The sequence below is a fragment of the Pezoporus wallicus genome, unplaced genomic scaffold (assembly GCF_028554395.1).
Source record: "Pezoporus wallicus isolate ANWC-B61680 ecotype Strahan unplaced genomic scaffold, APGP_CSIRO_Pwel_v1 scaffold_13428, whole genome shotgun sequence".
Classification (NCBI taxonomy): domain Eukaryota; kingdom Metazoa; phylum Chordata; class Aves; order Psittaciformes; family Psittacidae; genus Pezoporus; species Pezoporus wallicus.
This window is the reverse complement of record NW_026637482.1, coordinates 237435-263566: the sequence shown is the minus strand read 5'-3', so window position 1 is coordinate 263566 and position 26132 is coordinate 237435. Positions and strand designations below refer to the sequence as shown.

At 41.6% G+C, this 26132-nt stretch overlaps 1 protein-coding gene across 1 annotated transcript in view; it reads left to right on the top strand.

Moving 5' to 3' along the window:
- The window catches only part of DCC (DCC netrin 1 receptor), a 602355-nt gene that overhangs the window by 511141 nt on the left and 65082 nt on the right, over positions 1-26132 (top strand). Inside the window, exons 16-18 of the mRNA XM_057405653.1 lie at positions 14029-14124; positions 18137-18375; positions 23207-23345. Of these exons, the coding sequence (XP_057261636.1) occupies positions 14029-14124; positions 18137-18375; positions 23207-23345 (474 nt within the window). The remainder of the gene's footprint in view (positions 1-14028; positions 14125-18136; positions 18376-23206; positions 23346-26132) is intronic.

Below are 26132 nucleotides of genomic sequence, written 5' to 3'. Positions count from 1 at the left end.
TTTAAAAAATTAGAACAGTAGCCACACTGCCTAGATTATTCACACACTTTATTAGAAACCATTAGAAAAAACTACACAAAATTATGAGGTAAATTTTTTCATAATAAAACCACTGTTTCAATAAGGTTGTAAATCAAAATGTGCTGCTGTCAGGAACGAGGGGAAAAATATTTTCTAGATGTTGCATGAACTCATCCCACTTGTTGCAAAAATTCCTATGAAGCATATGCATGAGAGGTACACATTATCTTAAACATAATATGGAAAAGCAACAATGAAGTCTGATACCTAAATAAATTATGAACTTCAGTGAGTTTTTCCTCTCCCCTCTGAAGACCTCATCCCTTTTCATCCTCCTGGCTTCCAGCAACTGCTGCTTCTTGGCTCCTCAGCTCTCCTTTGTCTCGTTAGACAGAGACTGCAGAAAGGTCACCCCACTGCTCCTCAATCCCATCTGTGATGTTTCTAGCTGAAAAATTGGCTTTTTGCCGCTTCCTGAGGTCCAGTGTAGTTCTTTTTATTGTTCCTTTGTATGCTAGCTTGAAGCACACTGCACGCCTGTGTGCCGTTTAGATCCTGTAGTGGTAGATACTTTCATTAAAGAGCAGTCAGACTTGTTTGACACCAGAGGCCTTTCAGAAATCCTGCCTGGCTCTCATTTGCAGTTACTGTTTTTGCACATAGATGCTGAAACGCAATAATCCAGGTCATGTTAAGCATTATTTTACCTCTACAAGCTCATGGTGCAGTCCAGAGGGAAATGATGGTGAAGAACTCTGTATTAGAACTAGTGCTCTGACAGTTGAACAGGGATGCAAAGCACCCTGAAACCATGCGTGCGTGCATACATGCATGCCTGATCTTTTCCCAGGGAACAGCTTTCTTCTTTCTGTGCTCAGACCTGTACAAAACCACCTCCTGCACATCTTTCCAAAGACCTTATGGTTGAGAGTTTGAGAAGACAGACGCAGGTGGGTATTAAAAGTTGAAGCTAATAGCCCCTACTGACTTTATTCCCTTCCCAGCACCTGCAATAGAGTTGCTCTGGAAGTTCCTGCCTTCGCAGTTCCTGCTTGTTGGATATGTAAGGCTGCAGATCCTTGTGCTGATGTTTGTGTGGGTTTTGTACCTCCTTCCCTAACTTGTTTGTGCAGCTGTGAGTTGTTATTGGCTACCTGCGCACACGTTCTATGAGTGTGGATGGCTGGGTACCGTTGTTATAAATGTCTTGAGATAGAGTAGTGTATTGCAGTTCGCCTTTTGATGTGAAATTCTCAGATTATAAAATCTAACCCTAAATTACTTCCTACTATCATAAACTAAAGCTGAGGCAGACTCAGAAACAAACTGTAACCCATGCTTTAAGGTCAGGACTGTTCATCTCTGCAGGCAGTTTGTAGCTTCACTTGTGGCCATAGTAAGTCAGTGTTGGGTGGTAAACCGTTTGTGATAAGACAGAAGTAGTGATAAACTCTCTGACCTAGTCTCTAGGCTGTTTATTTCGCCCAGCTTCAGACATTGAACTGAGTCACTGGAGTTTGAGCCTTATCAGCCCATGTTACTTCTCTAATCCTTCAAGCAGGGAAAGACGACAGCAAGGGTAGTTCAGCCCATTTAACAGGTGAGTTTTTCTACCTGTTGATCGCTGTGGATAACTTTCTACACTGTCCATAATGGTAACTTATCCGTGGTGGGCATTGTTATGCATCAGGATGCACTGTTCTAGAGCTGATAATGAGATTCCAAAGATATTTGAACCTTCAATCTGCTGCTAGTGATTGACTAAAAGGGTTTTCTGTGCAGGACCTGCTGGTTTTTGGATTGGAGTCAGATTTCAAAATCTCTGTAGAAATCCTATTAGACACTTCACTGCACCTTCATAATCCTAAATACTTTAAAAACTCTGCTTGAAAGTACAAGGCTTGGAAGTGGTGGAGGATCTCCTTAAGCAGATCACACACAGGGGAAGGTTGGAGACCCACACGCTTAGAGAGTGGCCTGCTTTTTAATTCCTTTCCTCTTGGTAATATAAGTTTAACGCCAGTATGCACAAGTCACATGGCAGCTTTGCATCACATTTCAGGTACTTAACTGATTTGCCCCTTCAAGCGAAACTTCTTTAATGCCTGCATCAGCCTGTACCCAAGCCGTTAACAGCACTTGTCCGAGTAGTACACTTCAGGAGCTGAATAAATCACTTCAAAAAACATGAGGAAAACCTACTCAGTCTTTCATAACAGTGATTGAGGACTTTATTCCCTGTGATCATCTTGAGTGCAACTATATAGAGGTAACACTTGTATTCTAGAATGAATTAAATACAGTGATTTTTTTCATGACTGAGTGGTCATATTGCCTTGGAGACACTCTCCACAGGTGCAGAAGGATAAAAGAATATCCAGAGACTTCAGCTTTGTCAGTGAAGTATTTGTTGTATTTTCTTTCTGCAGTGTATGAAAAATATTTGATGTCAGTCTCATAAATTTCAGGAGCAAGCATCCCTTGCTCTCACTCAGCCTTTCCTGTGACAGAGAAATCAGTGACTGACTCTCAAATGAGTAATTCTAACAAGGAAACCCTTCAAGTGAGACAATTCATTGTTTTTTCTGTTTCGTTGCATTTTGGGTTTTTTTAATATATTATTTTAATTATTTACTTGTGATTGTAAACAGCAAGGTTATTGGCTGATTAATGGTCATTTTAACAGTAGTGGTAAACTCACATATGCTAATTCTGATCTTCCACACATAAGAAGTAATGAATTCTGTACTGATCAAACTCAAAAGACATTAAGGGTAGAAATGAAGTGATTGGGCTCATCTCCAGTGAGCTTTTTATTAACATTTACTCATGAAGTAAAAATCTAACAGAGAAGGGAAAAAGCATGCCAAGGAGATTTCTGTTTACCAATTATGTAAACATAAACCCCAAAATACCTGAAACACCACACTGGCTGCAATAATTTGCATTAAAACTTCAGTAGCTGATAAACCTGTATTTTTAATTAAATTATTGGAGAAATTAAGTGTGGTAAGTTTATCATAGCGTGTTACAATCTGTTAACAACATTACTATTCTGGGATATTTTGATAACTTATTCTGAGATATTTTAATCATTTATTAGAAGAAGGGAAATGGGTGGGAGGCTGGCATGAGAATGGTGGTAGCCTGGGTTCAACAATACCTGGGGAATGACCATTGGGTCAGAAAGGACATTAAAGCTCCCTCAGCTCCGACGCTCTACCATGGACGGGGACACCTTTCACTAGAGCAGGTTGCTCCAAGCCCCGTCCGATCTGGCCTCAATATATCACAATGCAGCCTCTGCTCTATCCTAGTGACATCCCAACAGCAAAAATGCTTTTAGAAAGCATCTGAATAGCAACAATAGACTATTTCTGCATCGGATGACAGGGTGGTTGCATCACATGAGGGAAAGCAGAGAGATGCAGATTTGAAAATCAAAGTCTCGGTTTTAAGGTGATCAGAAAAGTTAATTCCTCTGGCATCCATAGCAACACTTCCACCTGTGAAACGCCCAAAGTCTTTCCATAAGAAAATGTGTATAAAAATTGCTATCTTATGGATATTCGAACTGTTAAAAAACTAAATATGACGGGAGAGCTGTACCAAATTCCAGAGTCTTACAGAAATGTGTACTTTCCTCTTCAGAGCACGGCTCTTCCTCCCCGTTTACGTATGTGAGAACAGAATAGGGCATAATTTTAGAAAAAGCTTTTAAGTACAGTTGCCTTGATGTGACCCAAGAAAAAGCTACATTCATCTCCCTGAGTGTGCAGAAATCCGGATGCACCTTCTTAAAGGAGTTTGGCTGGGAAGCTGGCATGCACATCTTGAAATACTATTTTCACGTCTCATTTTTAACTCGAACCTTTGATCCTCCTGGCCCAGCAATGAAAGCAAAGTGCATAATATGCAGCAAAACCTAGCAAAGACTTTGCAAACTTACTCTCTCTTCTCCCATAAAGCCTGAAGCTACCCACATCTGAAAACCGTAAGCTGCAAAGAGAAAATTTAATGGATGTGAGCTATTTCTGCTTAATTAGTAGTTTGGAGAATTACAGCTACCGTATGAATAATAAGAATGTGTTAACAACTCACACCAGTAAGTCTTTTTAATAATGCTGGGGTGAGCTGGATGGTCTCCTTGGTCTGTGTGGACCTGTGCAAGGAGCTCCATACAGCATGGTGGGAGATTGACAGCTTTGGTGTTCTTGTCTTTGTGCACCTTGATGCAAGTGTTGCTGTTCAGGTGATGCCCCAGTGTTTTGGATGGAACAGATGTTGAACTTTACAGATATCTGTGTTATTCAAGCAGTAAGAATTTAAAGAAAATTCTACAATCAGAAGTGACAATAAATGGAGATAAAGCTTTTAGATCTGAATTTATATTTAACAAACACAACAGTAGGAATATAAAGGGTTCCATCAAATTTGCCTTCGTCTTAACTGCAGATCAGATTAAATTTGACCCTTCTGCATAAATGAGGCAAAAAAGCATTTTGTTTTATTGTGATGGGAGGCAAAGGAGGTTCTTCATTTTCTTTAATCTTTGCAGATGACAGTTGTGGATTATAGCAAAGACATAAAAGGAAACAAAAAAGCATTTTAATGTAGTTTTGGGTTGTTTCCTTCCCTTTGCATTTTTAATACAAAATGGAGCAACAAAAATCAAACAAAAATGCGTTAAATTTTATGCATCTCACTGTTTCCCTCATAGATCATATTAAAGCACAATGCTAACAACTAAAGGCACTCTGAAACTCCAGGGAATGTTCATTTTCTTCCTTGCCTTTGAAAACCAGCTGTCATTTAAAGAATGCTGTCATTTCTGCAAATACTTCATGCAACAATTTTATTTCATTTCTCCCTGACTTTACTTTCTTACCGAGTCCAGAGAAATCACTCCCAAAGAAAGGGTCAGTTTGTGATCCATGCATTATTTACATTACAAACAGGTTTTGCGTAACTCCCCCAAATGAGATAGTGTGTGGATTTTAAGTTTGTTCTCATGTTAAAGTGGATTTTAGCCTGCCCATACACTTACATGTATGAATCTGCTCAGGCACTTCACTCTGGCTGACTTTCTGTAAGGCATTTTAGTTTGTTTATGGCTCATTTCTTCAGCTGTAAAATATTCCTAAACAGGCTTCCCTGAGAAATGTTTAGCATCTGTTGACAACGGATGGAAGAGAAGAGCTGAATATTTCCCTTCTATGCTGGTAAAGAACAGAATCATAGAGTCATAGAATAGTTAGGGTTGGAAAGGACCTTAAGATCATCCAGTTCCAACCCCCTGCCATGGGCAGGAACACCTCAGCCTAGACCATGTCACCCAAGGCTCTGCCCAACACCTAAGAATAACTCTGAATCCCAAATTAAAATATAAATAATGATAGCCAAGAATCGTAGAAGGTTGGAAAGGACCTTAAGATCATTCAATATAAAAGAAGCAAACATTTTTTTTTTTTCAACTTTGGAAGTTGCAAAGCAAATTCTGTTGCAAGCATTAGTTTTCAGGGAAAAGGGCAGATACAACACTATGCTTTGCCTTCAGGAGTGGCACCAATCTCTCAGTCAGGGATGCCAAGGACATCAAAGCAGTGAAGTGACCCAGGCTTCTAGGTGCACAATTGCTCAGATGAAAGACTTATTTTTTGCAAAGGAAAGCACAACCCCTCCTGCTGGTGCAATTTTCATTGTTACTTTTTGTGTATGAGCACCTGACAAAGCCTTCCCCACACATGTTTATCCTCCTGGTACATTAATGTCGTTCCCTCTGATGTCAGGAATCATCTTGAGTCACGGCTCTTCATTTTTTATTCATCTGTCCATATGTCTTACACTTCATTTTCTGCTACAGTACTTTACGTTTCCTGAATTTGGTGCATTTGTAACATCAATAACAAGTGTATGTGATACACATAGGGATTTTTTTTGTTGTTTCACATCCTCGCTGATGCGGAGTGCACTGAGCTTGTGATGCACCACGGGAGTTGCAAAGGTTCATATCTCCACAGGAGACAAGGCCTCTTTCGAAGCATGTTCAAATTAGTTTTTGCTTAAAAAAACAAAGTCCTGCACATTTTGTTATAATGCACATAGGACACAGCTCACAAGAGAAATCAGCAAGCAGGCATAATATAGGATGGGAAGACATCTTAAAAACAACTGCAAGTATGGATTTGCTGTTCATCTCCTGAGCTACATTAAAATAAAAGCACTTAATTGATTCTCATTATAAATTCTCTTTGCTCTGTTAAGCACTTTCTCTAGTGTCTTATAGGTCGAGTTACCTAAACATACACAGGCACCCCCAAAGTAGTGAGGCACATCGTTGTCCTAAGAAGTCGTTAATTCTTAGGTGGGAATTTACCCAGGCCAAAACTTTCAGATTTGGATGCCTCAATCAGGCAACCTCCATTTGTTCTTTTGGATCCTAAGCAGGTTTTCAGGAGATGTTAGTACTGCTGATGCTTAAAACACCATGGTGGTTAGCTGACTTTGTTTAAAAATTAGGTGAAACTTTTTGGCATGGAAGAAAATGTGCCTAATTTCTAAGATATGCATTTTGTGCTTTCCATTCACCAAGAAGATATTAGGCCCATCCTCTGTAACCTTGGAAAATGCATTCTTGAATTTTACAGCATTTTGTAAGTTTAGCTTTTCTGAACAAAGTTCTTTTCACTTATTATGGATTGTTTGGTTTACCAGAAGATGTAAATACATGCTAATGCTGTTGTGTTAGAGAAAGGGCAATACACTGGTAGGTCTCTTATTTTATTAAAGCAATGCATGAGCTCTTCATTACACAGTTTAGCCTTTCTGATGGTGACTCCTCTCCAAATTACCTAATACATTTGATGAAATAACATCACATCTTACAATGAAATAGTATTCTTGTGGAGCATTTATAGTTAAATTTGCTAGTATGATTAAAAGATGCTTTGTTGTTGTTGTTGTTGTTGTAATGTAGCTATGATTTCCCTCAACTGTGCTAAAATCTGCTTCTAAGTTTTCCTTTTTAGGGCAAGTGTATGTTGTCCAAGAAGTGGAATACATCGTTTATGGTTCCTTTTAATGGAGTTTAATCTGCTGGCCATTAGGTGACCAGTGGATACTTGTAAAATCAGAGTCAGAGTGCCTTTATTATGGGGCAATAGCCCATAGCTTGAGGGTAATTTCTGCACAGAGGAGGCCAAATCACCCCCTGTGCTTCTGACCCCCTGGCAGGACACCACTGGATGCTCTAATGTCATATGTGGCACAGTTTATCCTGCCTGGATATCTGACACTGCAGCTCTCAAAGCATGAATCTATTAGTATTCTACTAAATGCAGCCTGTTTCCTGCAAGGTCTGACCCAGGCACCCTCTCTTGTGAAGAGATTCCTCATGAATTTCCAGAGAAAACCCTCCAGTTCTGTCGGAGCCATCTCGCGCAGCAGGATATCCATCTGCTTTGGGTTTGTTTGCTGTGGCACTGCTAGATGAAAACTTTACTGTAGACTGTGCTTGGGCTCCTTAATGCATTTAGAGTGGTTTCTGTTTTCCTGGGAGCGTGAACAGCCACCACCATGGATGCAACGCCTCCATTTCAGGTTGTATGGAAGTACATCCAACTGTGAAGCTGGAAGAGCTTTCTTCTGTTGATTTCTCAGAATTCAATAACCCTTGTGTGCAGAGTTTATACTTCAATTTGCCATTTGCCCTATAGATAGATTATATTTTCTGACAGTAAACTAATGTTACTAGATCTAGGAACCAATACTGGTGCGATTGATTACAAGGTGCGATGTTTTCACAAACCTACATAGGAGTAAATGAGGCTGTTCCCGAGTTGCTTCTTGAGATAATAATGAATGATGGGTTTTTTTGCCTTTTAGAGGGCCTTCCAGCATCAGTGGCAATGGCAGGAGACATAGGGCATAGACATAACTATCCTGAAGACGTTTTCTCTCTGAACAGAGCATTTCCTGCAGGAGTTACACTGTTTACAACAAAACCTAGCATTTCTGTTTCCACTCCTTTCATTGCTATAACAATAAAGGGGAGTCAATATGCTTGTGGTGAAGCAAAGAGAGAGACCAGCCGAGAAGACAGAAAGGTCCTGCGTCAACAGCTGGATTAGAACTTCCTCCTCAGCTTGGCATCAAAGCCAGGTTCCTGCCCTCACCCTGTTTGTGTGAGCAGGTACTGACTATCACAGACTGACTTGGGCTGGAAGGGACCCCTCAAGCTGTAGTGTCCAATTATTTGTTCAAGCAGGGCCAGCTTCGAACTTGGCTCTGGGTCACAGCTGTCATCTGCAGCTGAGTTCTAAGAACCCTCAGGGATGGGGGTTCCACATCCTCTTCCTCAGTGCTGATCTGCTTCCTTAGTGCTTCACACCCCCAATATTTACTTTCAGAATCACAGAATGGTTTGGATTGGAAGGGATCTTAAAGACCATCGAGTTCCAAGCAGCCACAGCTTCTCTGGGCACCCTGTGCCAGCGCCTCAGCACCCTCACAGCAAAGAGCTTCTGCCTAAGAGCTCATCTCAGTCTCCCCTCGGGCAGGTTAAAGCCATTCCCCTTGGCCTGTCCCTACAGGCCCTTGCCCCACACCCCTCTCCAGGTTTCCTGTAGCCCCTTTAGGCACTGGAGCTGCTCTCAGGTCTCCCCATAGCACAGCAGAGGGGCATGGGGAGCTTCTCACCCAAAACCCCAAGTCCTTCTCAGGCTGCTCCATCCCGTCCCCCCCACCCCGAGTCTGTGTTTGTGTTGCGATTGCCCTGACCCAGGGGCAGGACCTTGCCCTTGGCCTGGTTGAACTAATAGCTAATGGATTTTTTTTTGCTTGTCAGACCGCATCAGTTTTGACAAGGTATCTTTGTTTTGACATTGTCTACAGGGAAGGTATTGCTCCTCCTGATGGATACCTTATTACTGTCTCTGCCATCCCAAGGGTGCACTTCCGTAGCCTACAGTTAAAAACATCTTAGTATAGGAAAAGGAAAAGAAAATGCTGTAGCGATGGCAGTTTTCCTCCTCAGGAAGCTGTGGCAGCATGAGAATGTTGTTGTATTATATTCAGAGATTCACACTAATGCTCGAGGAGAGTAAAAGTGATCAGATGTCAGCAAACTGCTACTTCAGAGAATCATAGAATCATAGAATCGTTAGGGTTGGAAAGGACCTCAAGATCATCCAGCTCCAACCCCCTGCCATGGGCAGGGACACCTCACACTAAACCATGGCACCCAAGGCTCTGTCCAACCTGGCCTTGAACACTGCCAGGGATGGAGCATTCACAACCTCCCTGGGCAACCCATTCCAGTGCCTCACCACCCTCACAGGAAAGAATTTCCTCCTTATATCCAATCTAAACTTCCCCTGTTTAAGTTTTAACCCATCACCCCTTGTCCTATCACTATAGTCTCTAATGAAGCGTCCATCTGCATCATCCTTATAGCCCCCCTTCAGCTATTGGAAGCTGCTCTGAGGTCTCCACACAGCCTTCTCTTCTCCAGGCTGAACAGCCCCAACTTTCCCTGTCTCCATACAGGAGGTGCTCCAGTCCCCTGATCATCCTCGTGGCCCTTCTCTGGACTTGTTCCAACAGTTCCATGTCCTGGAAATTCACTTCTGTTTATGATCAGGAAAGGCCCTGACAAAGGCATTAGGAGGGGATCATTGGACATAGAACTTATTTTTATTGCTGTTTTATTAGCTACTTTGCATCTGAAGAAATGCAGATGTTTTTAAGTTTAAGACAGTTGCAGTGGGTGGTGAGAATGGATCGAGTGTTTTCCTGGTGACCAGGAGAGCTCAGCTTATGTTCAGCATTCCCAGGCGACCAATTTGTCGAGCACTCTGCAGGTCCCTTGTGCCAGGTAATTGTTATACTGGGAAGTGAGAAGATGACTTGAGAATGAATTTTTGCCTGAGAGAGAAATGAGCTGATCTGCAAAATCAGCTGAGTATGCCACCCTCTGTCCAAAACTGCACGTTAAGGTGAGGAGCTTTCCTTGGGCTGGAGTTCACATCTAGTTGTCAAGATTATATCTCATATTTATATTTAAGAAAATATTTAAATTATGCATGAAAACTCAGCATTTGTTGGAAGACACCATGGAATGGCTGTAGAGATGTCACAATTTTACCACGTTAAAGAATAACTGTGGTATCTTAAATAAGTTGGTATTTGTTGATTATTTTCCTTCCAGTAACACTTGTCAGTAGAAAAAAATCGACTGTGTTCATGTTTAGTTTGAACTTCTCGTCCTTTGGGGTTTTTTAAGTTGAACTGCAGAATACAACTTTATTTTCCACACCAACACTGGCATGGCAATTCTTGGCTAATGCTGACGTCTTTGCTCAGCTTTTTCAAAGGCAAGAAGAGATGTCTTCTGTCAGGAAAAAAAAAAATAAAATGAAAAAAATATTAAAAAAAAAAATATAATTCTGCCCAGAATAGCAAATACAAATGGTAATATCCTTATTATAGAGTTGAGTTCCTATCCGTGATCAGTGGAGTAAAATTCAGGACTTACCTCTGAATTCTTGCAAATGGAAGTTTTTTTAACTGAGGGGATGGGTTGAGGCTGACAGATGGGAGATGTAGATTAGACATTAGGAAAAGATTTGTCAGTATGAGGGTGGTGAGAGACAGGAACAGGTTGCACAAAGAAGTTGTGGGTGCTTCATCCCTGGAAACATTCAAGGCCAAGTTGGACACAGGGGCTTGGAGCAAGCTGCTCTAGTGGAAGGTGTCCCTGCTCGTGGCAGGGGTTGGAGCTGGATGAGCTTTAATATTCCTTCCAACACAAACCAGTCTGGGATTCTATGATATTGTTATCTCTAAACCCTATGTTTCATTGTTTCTTTGCATTGTTTCTGCCAGGAGTGTTAATGAACCTCCTGTTCCATTAGCTGCTGCATTTATTCGTAGGTTTACACTAAAAAGCTTTCCGACTCCCACTCCAGTCAGTGGCATTTTCCCAAAAAGGGCACCAGAGTGACCTTGTAAGTACTGTTAATATACAATGCAGTTCAAAAAGTAACCGCCACATTAGAAAATTAATGTTTTTCTCACTTTTCCATTGCATTGGACTATTGGGCTATAAGAACTCCGGTACTGTGTTCAAACACTGTACCGTGGCAAATTGCCTATTTCCGTATTATCTAAGAGGGACTCGAGCAATTATTTATTGCTCCAGTTAGCAGCAGCTCAAATTGAGCACCTGAAATTTCTCTGTTTTTAACAGAAAGTGACAGATCACATCCTCACCCTAATCTTAGCTCATTTTTGCAAATGTAACCTTACCCAAACTAGTTATAAACATATATCATATGTCAGTCTGTTAGAGTTATAAAATTTGTTGAACTATATATTGTGCTATATGGGCAGTTATAATGAAGTATGTGCTATATAGTCTCCATTTTTAAATTTTCCATGAACTCATCACATTTTTCCACCTAATTTATCAGTTTCTGTGAGTATATTTTTCATGATCAAATTAATAGTAAATCACCCATTTTGCTTATTCATTATTGGGGAATTCACAATGTATTTTGATTAGACATAACAGTCCTATGGGGCTTTGGGGACTTCAACAGTAATTTCTAGAATCAGGTTTCTTGAGTAATCTTTCACATTTAAAAAGTCAGTGTTTGGGGTAACATTCTTCTCTGGCTAATGCCTCATTATTCAAATTTGAGTCAAGTGAAGTCCAGACATTCCTGCTCTGGTCTTTATCAGTGGAGATATGTACCAGCCCTTAGAGCACGACTCATCTTCTATTTCTTCAATATCTACCTTAGCATGGGATAAACTGCTCTACAGAAGTGCTTGTCCCTTCAACTGTTATATGGACAGCCCCTATTAGCTAAACCATGTGTCTAACTTACGGAAAACACTAAGATTAAACTGCTGTCTGTCCCTAGGTGTCCTTTTCAGTATAGTCACTTAGCTCACTGCTGGTAACGGCAAACATCTGGCACATCTCAAAGCCCTTAAACTTCATTTTTTTCATATTCTCTGCATTTCTCACAGTGTACCTTAGTGAGTGGTCTGTATTAATACCTTACATCGCTCTGTCACGTCTTTCAAAACTCATAAATAAGCACAACAGCTGGGTAGAAGGAAGAGATGGAGTCCGTCTTTCTTCTTACTACTGAATGTGTTGTTATTAAACTCAGCTAAATAATGACTTTGTGTCCCAATAAATAAATCTTCATGTGGAATCTGGAGAGTTACAACACTTAGTTAAATTAGAAATTAAAAGTAGTATGCTAATACCAAGTGGAAATCAGATGAAAATGTATACTACATCTCTGTGAATACAGAATAATTTCTTTATGACTAATGATGTTACAGTGAGTAACAGCTGAATTAATAACCATACTGCACTTAGCACAGGCAGTTATTAATGCACCGGTCCTTCATTTGGCAATTTTTAAAGTTTAACTGTTTTGCAATAGAAGCATAGAAGCCACCTGAATATTAAACAAATATGTCACTGTTTCTTCCGAACGTAAAACGAAATACAAAATACATGGGTAGAAAGGATATTAGTAACAATATGCAAGAAGTACTTAAAGATTATTTACTCATTTCAGATTCACTGTAACAGTATTAATCACGCTGGGCTGATTTGGTGTTAATGTAGATAAAATATGTAATTTTGTGGCAGGTCTTTCAGAATGTCATGTTAATAAATGCCTCCTCGCATGCAAACATTTGTTATTTTTCAGTAAAGAACTTCGAGGAGGCAGTTCTCATCTTCGGCAGGTGAATGAGCGCCCTGGGTATTCCGCTGCGATTTTCTCCTGTGCAAATAGAATTAACAGCTTAAAAAGAAATGGGGGGGGGGATGAAGTGAATTACATGAATAAAGACAGCAAAACGGATTGCCTTTTTTCCTCAGAAAACAGTAGGAAAAAACCAACGTGGCGCTGACATGCAGATTTCACTTTGTTTTCATTTAGGGATACGTTAAGAGTAGCCCCATGTTAAACGAGGACGCACAAACCAGCACAGCATGTCCGTGAACCCAGAAGTTAATTCCCGTGTGCTATTTGCTTCCTACCACGTCCTCCTTTGGAGAAGTGCTCCAGCTGGGAGAGCTGGGCTGGGTCAGCCTGGAGAAGAGAAGGCTTCTTAAGCTGCTCTAGTGGAAAGGGTCCCTGCCAGTGGCAAGGGGTTGGAACTGGGTGAGCTTTAAGGTCCCTTCCAACCCAAACCATTCCGTGGTTCTGTGATTCATATTTGCCAACATAGGATGAGGAGCTGTCCGTGAGGTAAAAAGGGATAAAGTGGTTGTTACCGTTGTAATTCTGACATCATGAAATTAGGGAGGGAGGCTCTTGCTCAGCATCCAGACAGTGACTGCCGGGTTGCATGAACTGTTCTGGGACGGCTTCAGGAGCACAAGTTCCAGCAAGCAGCACTGGAGAGCTGGACACCGGTGCTTCACTACAGAACTTCAGCTTTCCAAGGCAACTCATCACTGGTGACACTCACCCGTCTCTTCCCACCTCGTTTCCAGGCAGCAGCACATCCTCATGAGGAGCTGCACAGGGATGGATGCCTCCCTGCCAGCTGGAGTTCAGGACCAGGCACAACCCTGGATCCCCCAGGTCCATCCTGAGGAAGGCATTGGCAACCCTCAGCATCCCTCACCTCCATGTAGCTCTGCACGTATCTGAGGCTTCCTCTGGACTTACAGCTGATGCCCAAAGTTGGTTCCAGCTTTCCTACACAGGCAAAGCTGCAGGTGGTTTAAAGGAGAACTTTACCTTGCTATTGATGAAGATAAACCCAGGATATTGAGATAAATAAAGCCTTTGGAAAGAAAACAAAAATGATGAGCAACCATTGCGTTCATTGCTTGCTTTGCACTGGTGTTTGCTTAACTTCATTTCCTTTCTTCTTGCTTTTCAGGAAAACACTTGCCTGGTCTGCATCCCGAATCTGACTTTAATATTTTGTGATCTGTTTTGCCTTGTTTGTTTTCTCCTGCAGAGCCAAGTTCCCACTATGTGATTTCCTTGAAGGCCTTTAACAATGCAGGAGAAGGGGTGCCTCTGTATGAAAGTGCAACCACTAGGTCAATGACAGGTGAGTTGCAGATAATCTGCTCCCCATCAGTGAACATCAGCCTTACAGAACTGCACACTGGGCAAAATATTTTGGTCAAGGCAATGGAAGAAACGAGTTCAGCAACCACCATGTCCTGCTAGAATAAATCAGCTGCGCTTTCTACTTAATTGCAACTATACAGATAGAAGGAATTAATTAGCCTTTCCACGAACTGGCTGTGTAAATTTAATGGGATGCTCAGAAGTACTTGCTTTTTAGTGCAACCTGGCTTGTGAGAAGCATGACCCCCAAACAATTTAAATATTTAAAGGTCAGGGCAGAATTCTGGTCGACAGCTTGGCTGCATTAAGCCCAGATGAAATTATTTTTGTACCATTCATTTTTAAAGCAGTTTAAATTAAAACTGACTAGTTAAGAGCACACTGTCATCATGCACAACTACAAAAGCATGTAGAGGGGCTGCAGAAGGCGGAGGAACATACTGATGGGACTTCCCTGGCAGGATAAGGCTAACAGAAGGGATTACCCAGCAGTAGCAGAGCAGGTTGCTTTCAAGCAGCTGTTTTTCACAGATGCATGTTTGGGATGCTGGCAAAGTTATAAAATCAGACGTATTCTTATGTAGTATTGTCTTCCAGTCTGCCATGTGGTTTTTCTGCCATCAGTGGTGGGTTGATGGGACTGACGAGGGGTTAAAAGAACAGGAATGAGAGGGGAAAACAGAAAAATGGGGGGGGAATCAAAACATGTGTTTTTCCTCTGATTGGCACCATCATTTGGTGAAGGTTTTTTCCAGTGTTTCACCCATGGTGTTCAGAGCTTCCTGGAAGGGGAGCTGTGTCACTGAGAGCAAACCCGATCACTGACGCTGGCTTGGGTGGACCACGAGGAATAAATCAACCAAATGGTGCTTCGGTGCCTCTACAAGGAAAAACAGCTTTTATCCATATTTGTGAAGTATTCCCATAAGAAATCTTGGAAAGTCAGAAGGAGAAAAAATAAACCAAACAGATTAATTACATGATCAAGGGCAACCGTGACAAGCCACATTAGATATAATAAGTGTCAGGGAATTTCTGGCTGAAAATTATTAATCTTGTGTGGAATATACAGAGGTCGTTCTTGCTGTATGTGTGTCTTGTAAAACCTTTTTCCAGTGAGTTTGTCTTAGGATCCATACATACTTTTTGGTTTTTAAGATTTTGGTTGTTGAATCTATTTAAAAATCGGGATTTGACTTCATGTCTGTATATAATCTCTCATAAATGAAATGATAGCCAGGTGTGAAAAAGGTAATTCAGGATTGGGTTCTGTTTTGGTGAATGGACCCTAATGATCATCTGTGAGCAGTCCACCTCGGTGTTTCTTTCTTATTGATGAGAGGTGTCTGTGCCTGGAGATCCCCACCACCTCCCACCCAAAGGATGAAGCCTCTTAAAGGAGAAACTGGATAGGGTTGGTCATGGGGGAACGTCTCAAAAAAGGCTTTTAGCAAAGCAGGGAAGTACAAGGAACTGTGTTCCCCAAGAAGCAAATGAGCTGATGCATCCTGTGCACCAAAGAAAACAAAAAAACTGTGTCCATTTAGCACATGCATAGACATCCTTCAGTCCCTGCTGGTGTGGATATGATGTGCAGACTACAGTTACATAACATGCAATATTCACAAAAGAACGCCAAAGAGAAGAAAAAAAAAAAACCTATTTTCTGTCAAAAGATTGCAATTACCAAATGACAGATGCCTACGCATAAATAATAACAAATGAAACTTTGGTGGAAAATCGAGGTGGTACTTAGGGGCCTATTTTTAGCCACCCTTGGATTATAGACATTTCCCTCTTCCTCAAGTCAGTGGTGATGTGTTTCAGAAAGTGAATTATCTTGATTGATTGGGTCTGACCATTTTTTGTGGCTAAACGCAGCCTGTCTTCATAATCTTCTCTACAGCAGGACTGCATTTGTCAGTATGGGAAAGAAAAAGGAAAAAGGAAGTCTGATATTTGCTAAAATACCAACTGAGCTCCAGTCACATCAACTTCTGAGTTTGTAAATAAACCAAACAGGAGCAGGTATTGCTCACCTTTCAAAATTCACCACCAATTCTCCTTGAAAACTTCAGTTCAGGAAAAGAAGCTGTTAACTCAACTTGCAGAAGCTCAGTTCTCTAGGTCGGGGTAAAAAAAGAGATTCAGCTGCCCATTCCACACCACGTGGATCGCATCTTTGCGTTTTGAATCACTACAACAACAAAGTTGCTTCATTTCCATCAACACTCACTTTCAAGCTTCCTATAGAGCAGCTTTCAATGAGGGAAGCAACGCAATGAGGTTGTTTAAATGGCTTATTATAAATTTTATCCTTATCTCGTTTTTCCTTTCAAAGGCTGTAACCTCCTAAAGTTCTGAATAAAAATTACAAAACCATAAAAAAGGAGCGATCAAAGAGTGTCAGGGGCTGCAACTGCACATAGAGCAGAAAAAAATGTTACAGCTCTCGATGAGGAAACATTAAAATATTAGATTGGTTTATGCTTTGATTAATTAGCACATTATTTTAGACTCAAAAAAAAACAAACCCAGAACCAAACCAAGCAACCTTTTGGAGTGCTTTTGCTGCACTTTATCACAGCATTTTGAAATTGCATGTAGAAGAATCACAGCTGGTAAATAATGAGTAAGTCTGGATTTACAGGTAAGCCAGAAGGTGGCTGGGTGCTTCCACAAGGATGGAGGTATTTCAGCCAGGTTGGATGGGGCTTTGAGTAATCTGATCTAGTGGAAGGTGTCCCTTCCTGTGGCACGATGTTGCAACTGGATGAGCTTTAAGATCCCTTCCAGCCCAAGCCATTCTATTATATGATTCTGGTTCCCACATGGGTGCCATCACCATGCAGCTCCAAAGGGCAGAGACAGATCCCTGGAGAAGCCAAGAGCTTGAACGTCATTGGGGCCAAACTGAACACTGACCAGAAGAAAAATCCTCTACACTGGTAGTTGGTTGTTATCTGCTGGCTGCAACAGCAGTAACCTTCTGCTCACCCAACATCTGTTCCCTTTCTCACACCTTCATAACTTAGACTCAGAGTAACCTGCTTTGCAATGAAGTAGAAGGAGAAGCATGGCCGCAGTGATCTCGACAGCCTCAGGAAACTGAATGATTCAGCGCGCCACTCAAAAGGCCTGAACTTTTGGGAGTGAAACTGAATGTGGCACTGTCTCGATAACTAAGCCAGAAATTTCTTCTGACACTACTGAGGCATGTGCTTGGAGCTCAGCATCTTGCTCCCCAAAGACCACTCTGTCACAGACACATCGGAGAGGAACTGTGCTTCTTCCTTAAGGAGGAAGCCTGCTTGAAGATAATCCATGTCTCCATGCCTATATGTGCACACGGAACACACTGACAGTATTAAACAAACAACTGCAAGATTTTCACTTCAGCACTTTCAGCAGTGAAATTTTCATGTTCTGTTTTGCCTAAAAGTGCTTAAGCAGATGCAGAATACGTTCCTTTCAAAAAGTTAAATCAACAGAAGAGCCCAAAAGAGGCTGCCAATAGAGAAAAGCATGAGTAACTTCTAAGCATGTGAGGGTATGTCATGTCTGTAGATGAGGTTGGAAGTTGACACGCTCTCCACTTTGCAGTGTTTCCAATAATGTGCTGTTTACATGATTTGATTTTTTGAAGAAAATGTGGGAGAGCCACTGTGCATTGACTTCATCTTGTGCGAAGAAAACACAGAATACCTCGAAGTATTTAAACAAGTCATGGAAAATAGCACTTACCGCTGCTTAGTTTTGTTGTAGTGATATGACTGAAATGTTGCTGATGAGTTCTCATTTTGCATTAATGCCTTTCTTTCTGTTCTCCTCATGTTCCTCCTCCTCATTAATGCCATGCATTTAACCCATTGTGATGTGTGCCCCTTGGTGGCTGTTTGATTTTTGTTTTCTTTTGTTTGTTCTTTTTCTTTGTTTAACTTACCTGTTCATTTAATTTGGAATGCTCATTTGCTGATGTATGGACCCAGACCCCATTGATCCATTAGAAGTTGATTTTTATCCTTTGCTTGATGATTTCCCTACCTCAGTCCCAGATATCTCCACCCCCATGCTCCCACCAGTAGGTGTCCAGGCTGTTGTACTTACGCATGATGCAGTGAGGGTCATCTGGGCAGATAACTCTGTCCCAAAGAATCAAAAGACAACGGAGGTTCGCTTCTACACGGTCCGATGGAGAACAAGCTATTCAACAAATGCTAAGTATAAGGTGAAATTTTAACACGTTACGAATTTATGAGCTATTTCATCTGTTCGTGGTTTATTTGCAAAGACTCTGAATTGGCTTTTTATGAACTTTCCTCAACCAAATCTCCCATTTCAATTAAAAGGAAACTTGCCTGAATAAGTACTGCTCCCTAGAAATCCATGTGTTTAGTTGGATGAGTGCCATAGTTTAATTCCACGTGCCAATTGTTGACAGTTTTGATCTTTAATCTTTACCAATCAGACATAAATTAGTCACAGATTTAGGAGCACAATAGTGTAGCGTGAATAGGAAGAAATACCAACTGCAAACCCACCCACACTGTATGACAATTCCACCCACCCGTATTGCATATTCCGAGTAGCAGAAAATGAAGGCTAGTTTATGAGAAAACACAATTTGAATGGATTGGCAGGAGCATGCTACTCTATGGTAATTTCTTTTCAAGTCCTAATGAAAGCAGCACCAAAAGCAGTACCAAATGCAGCAAAGAGATGTGGTAGGACAGGGAATGTAAAGGAGCTAGCTTAGACTTCAGGCTTTTTAGTTTGCTTGGGTTTGAACGATAAGCTATATATCCACACTATTGTCAGCTTAAATGTTGCATCTCATATAGCATCCACCTTCTCCATGATAAGTATGTCGTTCCTCCCTTGCCCTACCATAACAGTTGTTTTCCCTTGCCTAAAGGACCATATTGATCCATAGTGAGTTGTTTGCTATGGGTGTATTTTTATACTGCAAATGGATGCCTTATTTTTCACTGTTCTCTGTCCTAACAAAAGCAGCCTCATACAAATCATTTTTACAGGGATTGTGGAACAGCCTATGCTCTATCCAGCACTAAGGCTGTTCTGATTGGAGCCTGAATGGTGTGTCTGAATATAGGCTGGCCTTTCTAAACCCCAGAGAATGGCTCTCCACCTTTTTCAGGTTTGGGGTACACCTGTCCTACAGATTGATGTTGAGATCAATCCAGATTGGGAGACGTGGGATTGATGATGGAGAAGCTTTTGCCTTCAATCCCTTTTCTGAGTGACTTTTTTCAGCTCTCCCAGGATATGTTTCCACCAGAATCTGGCTCACTGGTGCTTGGCTGAGTCCGTGTGCTGCCACAAACTATTCATTTCAATTTCATTACATCTGATTTGCCTTCACGCCAGCTGAAAAGCCCACTCAGGCCAGCTGTATTTTTGCTGAAGGTGCTGACCCCTGTAAAGCTTTTAAATAATAGTACATCTTTACAAGGTATAAAAGTCCATACCTTGCTTTTCTATCTACTGCCATACTCAGGGCAACTTCAGCTGCTGACATGGTGACCTGCAATACTAGACATAAATTTTGTATGCTCATGCAGTTGTAACAAGCTTGTAAGTAATTAAGGGTGCCAAAATGATGCATTGCTATGTTTTGAATGCCTTACCTTGCTTCATCTCCTATTTAGAGATGGATTTCCATGCCCAGCAAATAGAGTAGTATAGCACAGGAAGTGCAGCTCTAGCGATGAACTCAAAGCTCAAGAAAAAACAGCATTATATTTTGCCACTCACAGTCAGTCATAACATTTTCTCTAGTTTCCTAATGCATACAGGGAGCTGCATGCACGGGAAAATGGTGGGTGACAAATGAAAATGATCAAAAATAGCCCATTTAATCCAGGGTTTAGGAGAAGCATGTCCTGTTTGGAGGTGTCAAGCTCAATGGCCTTCTGCTATTCAAGTAGGTGGACATCTCTCACAAACCCACACGCAGGGCTCTGGAAGATGTTCAGATGCAGGAGACTAAAGAGGAGCAAGAGTGAAGTCACCATTTTTTGCCACCATCTCTAGTTTGGGCAGTCTCTGCTTAACGTGTAAAGAGCCGGTCTGATTCTTTTATTGCAGTTCTCTCACCCAAAAGCAGAAACAATCAAAAATCTTTCAAGAGGGTCTGTTTTCTTGAAATAAACACACTTTTTCAAGGAAACTGATAAAACCCTATCATGTTATTCTTTGAAAACAGTGGAGAAAACTTCCCTTCTTCAGAGGGGTTTGGATGAGGCTCCCAGTTAGGTTCCCAAAGCACTTGCCTGTGCTTTGGCATTGAATTTCCAAGTCTTTTGAGGTTTTCCCATTAACGTCTCCTGCCACTTCAGAACCACGTATCTAAACATGATGAAGGGTTTAGCCTTTCTCATCGAAGTGGGAAGTTTATGAATTTAACTTTGCCCTGTCAGCTTTACTTTGTGCAAACTGTCCCAGACAGCTATCCAGTGGTATTACTAAAGGTACTTGCTACAGTTACACACCCCTTCATCTCAATGTGATACTAACTTCAAGGATGTTTCTACTGTTGAAATGCTAATTTTTAGTACTGAGCAAAAGAGTCAAAGAAAAACACGCAGCTGGAGACAAATAACTTTCCTTTCACAAAAAAGAACCCAACGTCGATATGTTCCACTAAAGGCCGTTTTGTCCAGGAATAGGTTCAAACCCTATTGTTTCTTTCCATGTGAATTTTTCCTGACTGTAGTGTCTAAGGACTTCTGCAGTGATAGTTACCAGTTTTAGTTACTCTCAGTCATGCTGAGGAGTATTTTATGCTGTAAATCATTTTCTTTCTCGCGAAATATTTCCTGGGGGAGAAAATTATTTTTCTCTATGTTAAAATCCAGCTTTATTCAAATAATAATTTATATAAACTCCAGCCGGTAGATTTTGCCATCTCTGGAGAGTGGCCAAGTAGTTTGGCAGAATAGTTTATGAACACTTTTAAGTGATATCTTTGTTTCAATAAGACTTTTAACAGAGGGAAATTCTCTGCTGGAGTAAACCCTTAGTACAGGTAAGTTGCAAACTTGCTAATTTCCAAGAAATAGGAGTTTTAATTGAGTATAAAGATGATAAAATCTGGTGCTGCGTTAAGTCTTCCTATCAAGAAGCATGCAAAACATGTGAGAGCACTTGTGGTAAAACAGCATACCACATAGGCAAATATAGCCATTAATCACAGCATCATTGATTCATAAAATAGTTAGGGTTGGAAAGGACCTTAAGATCATCCACTTCCAACCCCCCTGCCATGGGCAGGGACACCTCACACTAAACCACGGCACCCAAAGCTCTGTCCAACCTGGCCTTGAACACTGCCAGGGATGGAGCATTCACAACCTCCCTGGGCAACCCATTCCAGCACCTCACCACCCTCACAGTAAAGAACTTCCTCCTTATATCTAACCTAAACTTCCCCTGTTTAAGTTTTTACCCATTACCCCTTGTCCTGTCACTACAGTCCCTAATGACGAGTCCCTCTCCAGCATCCCTATAGGCCTCCTTCAGATACTGGAAGGCTGCTCTGAGGTCTCCACGCAGCCTCTCTTCTCCAGGCTGAACAGCCCCAACTTTCTCAGCCTGTCTTCATATGGGAGGTGCTCCAGTCCCCTGATCATCCTCGTGGCCTCCTCTGCACTTGTTCCAACAGTTCCATGTCCTTTTTATGTTGAGGACACCAGAACTGCACACAGTGCTCCAGGTGAGGTCTCACAAGAGCAGAGCAGAGGGGCAGGATCACCTCCTTCGACCTGCTGGTCACGCTCCTTTGGATGCAGCCCAGGATACGGTTGCTTTCTGGGCTGTGAGCTCACACTGAAGCCGGCTCATGTTCATTTTCTCACCGACCAACACCCCCAAGCCCTTCTTCACAAGGCTGCTCTGAATTAATGTCTCTGCAAAGTAAATTTCTCCCCCCACACACACCCTGCTTGAATATTTCTGCTTTATTCTGTGGTGTGGTGGAAACTTGATGTCCCATTTTCAGTAAAGGTCAATTGATCTTTGAATCGCCTGATGATTAGCATCAGAATGGCACTACTGGTGCGTGCCAGGAAGCACCTTGTTGTGAACCACTTCTCAAATGTGAGCATCAAGGTACTCTTCTGATCGAAAGCCACGTGTATCTTGTCCTTACTCAGCTAACTTCAGTCTATAGGTATATAAACTTGTAAAAATGTGCTCCACATTTACTCACTGTCCTATAAGTTGTGGATGTTGGAGGACTGCACACCAGGCTCTGTAACTGAAGAGCGTGGGAATTGATTTTACCCAATTGCCACCAATTTACCTGACAATTTTCTTCTGACTTGTCTTCTCTGACACTAGTTTGAGCTCAAATTGCTCCTTGCTGCAGGCTGAGGTAAAAAGATAAATCAGTTAAAAATAAATGAACAATTTAATATTCACATCAACATCGATATGTTTAGCTGTTCATAACATATCACAGGGAGACAGATATAATATAATGTATAAACATGTTGTATCTAACCAAGAAAAAGTGTGTTTTGTGAATACAAAAATGCAACTTTATGCAGCAGTTCAGGTCATATTTTGATCTTTATCATAAATACATGTTAACTTCAGAAACCAGGAAGCCTTAGTAAGGACCATTCTTGGGATAAGAATGTTTTCTGAACCTCTACTAAAAATCAGCAAAAATCAGCAAAATCAGCAATTAAAACTTCTTTTTAGCAGGAACCTATCAAAGAGGCTGAAAATGGGTGTTTTACTCATGAAAATATTGCAATTTTTTGTCCTCCTACAGACATAGACGTAAGACATAGGGTTAGCTTCCAATTTACATGCGGAAAACAAGGCACAGCAAATTGCTTTATGTGGGAATAGGCAAAGAGAAAGCATCACAATAATTTATTCAACTGCTTGTGGTACTAAAAATATTCCCATTAAGGTATGCAGTAGCAATAGAGCTATTTTGCTTGAAAAGGGAATCCTGTAACCGTGTTTTGCTTAGCTACTAGCAGAAAGAGTGTCTTTAAGATGTTCTCCGCTGTCTGTCTTTGCAGTCGGCAGATACGACTGCTCTGAGCCACACTGTGATCGGCCTGAAGCCGAACACCATGTACGAGTTCTCCGTCATGGTCACCAAAGGCCGGCGGTCCAGCACCTGGAGCATGACCGCACACGCCACCACCTACGAAGCAGGTACGGCAAGAGCTGCTGGGATGGGTTTCTTTGTGTTTTTTCATACCTGCCATCAAAAGCCTTGCTCAAGTTCAACTTGAACGAGTTCAACGTGAGCTGGCACTGTATGTACAGATTTAACTGGTTTTCCTCACTTCTTTTCATGGGTAGTGAGGCAGAGCAGTCATTCTACTGGGCTCTGATGTCACTGCAAGAACTTAGGGGATGGTATTACCTTGATCCATAGCATAACGAGTAGCTGTGACTTCTGATACTAATGATTTAAGAGTTTTCAAAGAAACCCAAGATCGGGTGACAGCAATTATTCTCTTATCATTAGATAACGATAATTGCTACTTTAAAATTCTTACTTACAAAGTTCTGCATCATTTTGTCTCTAGTTCGTAACTTCCCGTCTTACCCACTTAGTAGAAAGGACTCAGTAACTGCTCCCGTCTGCTACACATCCTTCTTGACCGAAGGTCTTGACTCACAGGCCTGTTCCTAACATTGTGTAGACACATTTTAATGGTCTGCTGTGTGCTGTGCTGGTGGCTGATGCTTCAGCCCAGGCAAAACCTTTTGTCACTTACAGTGACTAAATCTGTGTGTGCGAAATTAGAGACAGAAACCAGGAAAAAAGTCCCAAAACCTAGTGAATTGAGCAGCCTTTTGAACATTACTCACTATAATGGCACAATTATCTACCCTGTGCAAATTGTTCTTATATAAATTCCCGGCTAACAGCTTGAAATGCATCTCTTCTTAACCTCAGTGTGTTTATACATCTGTATTTTATTTTCACCAAGGAGCCATTCTCAATATTAACAATATTCTTATAATAAGCAAACACACTTTGAAGGCTTAATTTAGCTGCTCTTCTCAAGCGTTTGAGTGGCATTTTCCAAGCAAGAAGCTATGATACATCCTGCTTGAAGTATGAAAGATGCTTCAGATTCTGAAGGGGGATGAATGCAGTTTTGATAAAAGACACCAGGCACATATTATATGTAGCTCTAATTCAGTAGGATAAAAATACTTGAAAAGGGATGAAGGTGTAGTGATCTCTGCAGATAACATCCTCTCCAAAACATAATTCTTTCGTTATCTTTCATGCGCTTTCCCTTACCCACAGTAGCGGAATAGTATGCACGGGCTTTACTTCTAGTTACCATGCAGGTGTTAATGGTGACAGATATCTTGATCCCTAGGCTGTCTTTAAACAAGGCTAGGGGTTTACCATTAAATTTTCATTTCTTTGGGAATAGGCCCCTCTTTTGAAACTCCTGAGTACATTTCATAGGATCATAGAATCATAGAACCATAGAACATTTAGGGTTGGAAAGGACCTGAAGATCATCCAGTTCCAACCCCCCTGCCATGGGCAGGGACACCTCACACTAAACCATCTCACCCAAGGCTTCGTCCAACCTGGCCTTGAAAGCTGCCAGGGATGGAGCATTTGCCACTTCTTTGAACAGCCTGTTCCAGTGCCTCACCACCCTCACAGTAAAGAAACTCCTCCTTATATCCAATCTAAACTTCCCCTGGTAAAGTTTTAACCCGTTACCCCTTGTCCTGTCACTACAGTCCCTAATGAAGAGTCCCTCCCCAGCATCCCTATAGGCCCCCTTCAGATACTGGAAGGCTGCTCTGAGGTCTCCACGCAGCCTTCTCTTCTCCAGGCTGAACAGCCCCAAATTTCCCAGCCTAAAATCATATAATACCACATTGGAAGGGAACTCAAGGACCACATGGTCCAGCCTTTCTAGGAACAGGAAGACCCTGCACCCAGCACCCTGTCCAGCCCTAACTTAACAGCATCCAGTGTTAAGGAGTTCAGCACTTCCTTAGGGAGACTATTCCAATGGCTGGTTGCTCTCTGTGTGAAAAATGTCCTTCTTTGTCCAGCTGGAATCTCCCCAAGAGTAACTTGTGCCCATCACCCCTCATCTTTTCCATGGGACTTCTTGTAAAAAGGGAGTCCTTGTCGTCTTGGTAGCCACTAGTTAAGTACTGGCACACGGCATAAGGTCTCCCCAGGACTTCTTTTCTCCAGGCTTAACAGACCCACCTCTCTCAGCTTTTCCTTCAACAGCTTCCCAGTCCTTGGATCATCTTTGTGGCCATTCTCTGAACCCACTCCAGACTGTCCACACCTTTTATGTACAGCAGGGAAAAAATCTGAACAGTGTATTCCATATGTGGCCTGACAAGCACTGAGTAGAGCTTTTACATCACTGAGCTGCATGAGGCCGTACACTGTGAACCACTAGATTTTCCACATTCTCTGTGATTGCCTGTGTATCTCTCTATAGTCCCTTGTCCATAGATAAGAATGGCTGTGGTTTTGCTGAAGGTATTTTTCTTCTTCATGTGTTGTAGACAGCAGCATGTACATTTGGACACCAAATTAGTGCGTACTGTATTTTCTAAGGGGGGCTGGTATCTTGAAAAGACTCTAGATGCCTTTACAAACTGGTTTCTACCAGCAGATACCAAATGAGGTCTGCCTATAAATATTGATTTGTTGGGCTTTCTTTTCAAATGAAAGCCACAGTATACGCCAGTTAAATAACAAAGGGAAAACAAGAGGGAATATATGTGTCTTTACATTTTCCCATGTGATTGCAACACAATTATCTGAGCTTGATAGAGCAGCTTTGTTTATTAAGGGCATCCTGCACTGCTGATCTTTATTGCCTATTTTGTACCCATTCCACATGTTGAATTTCCTGTAATGATATTAAAGAGCATAAATATCAGCATCGATAAAGAATTCACTCAAGATTATTACCATGGCTAGGG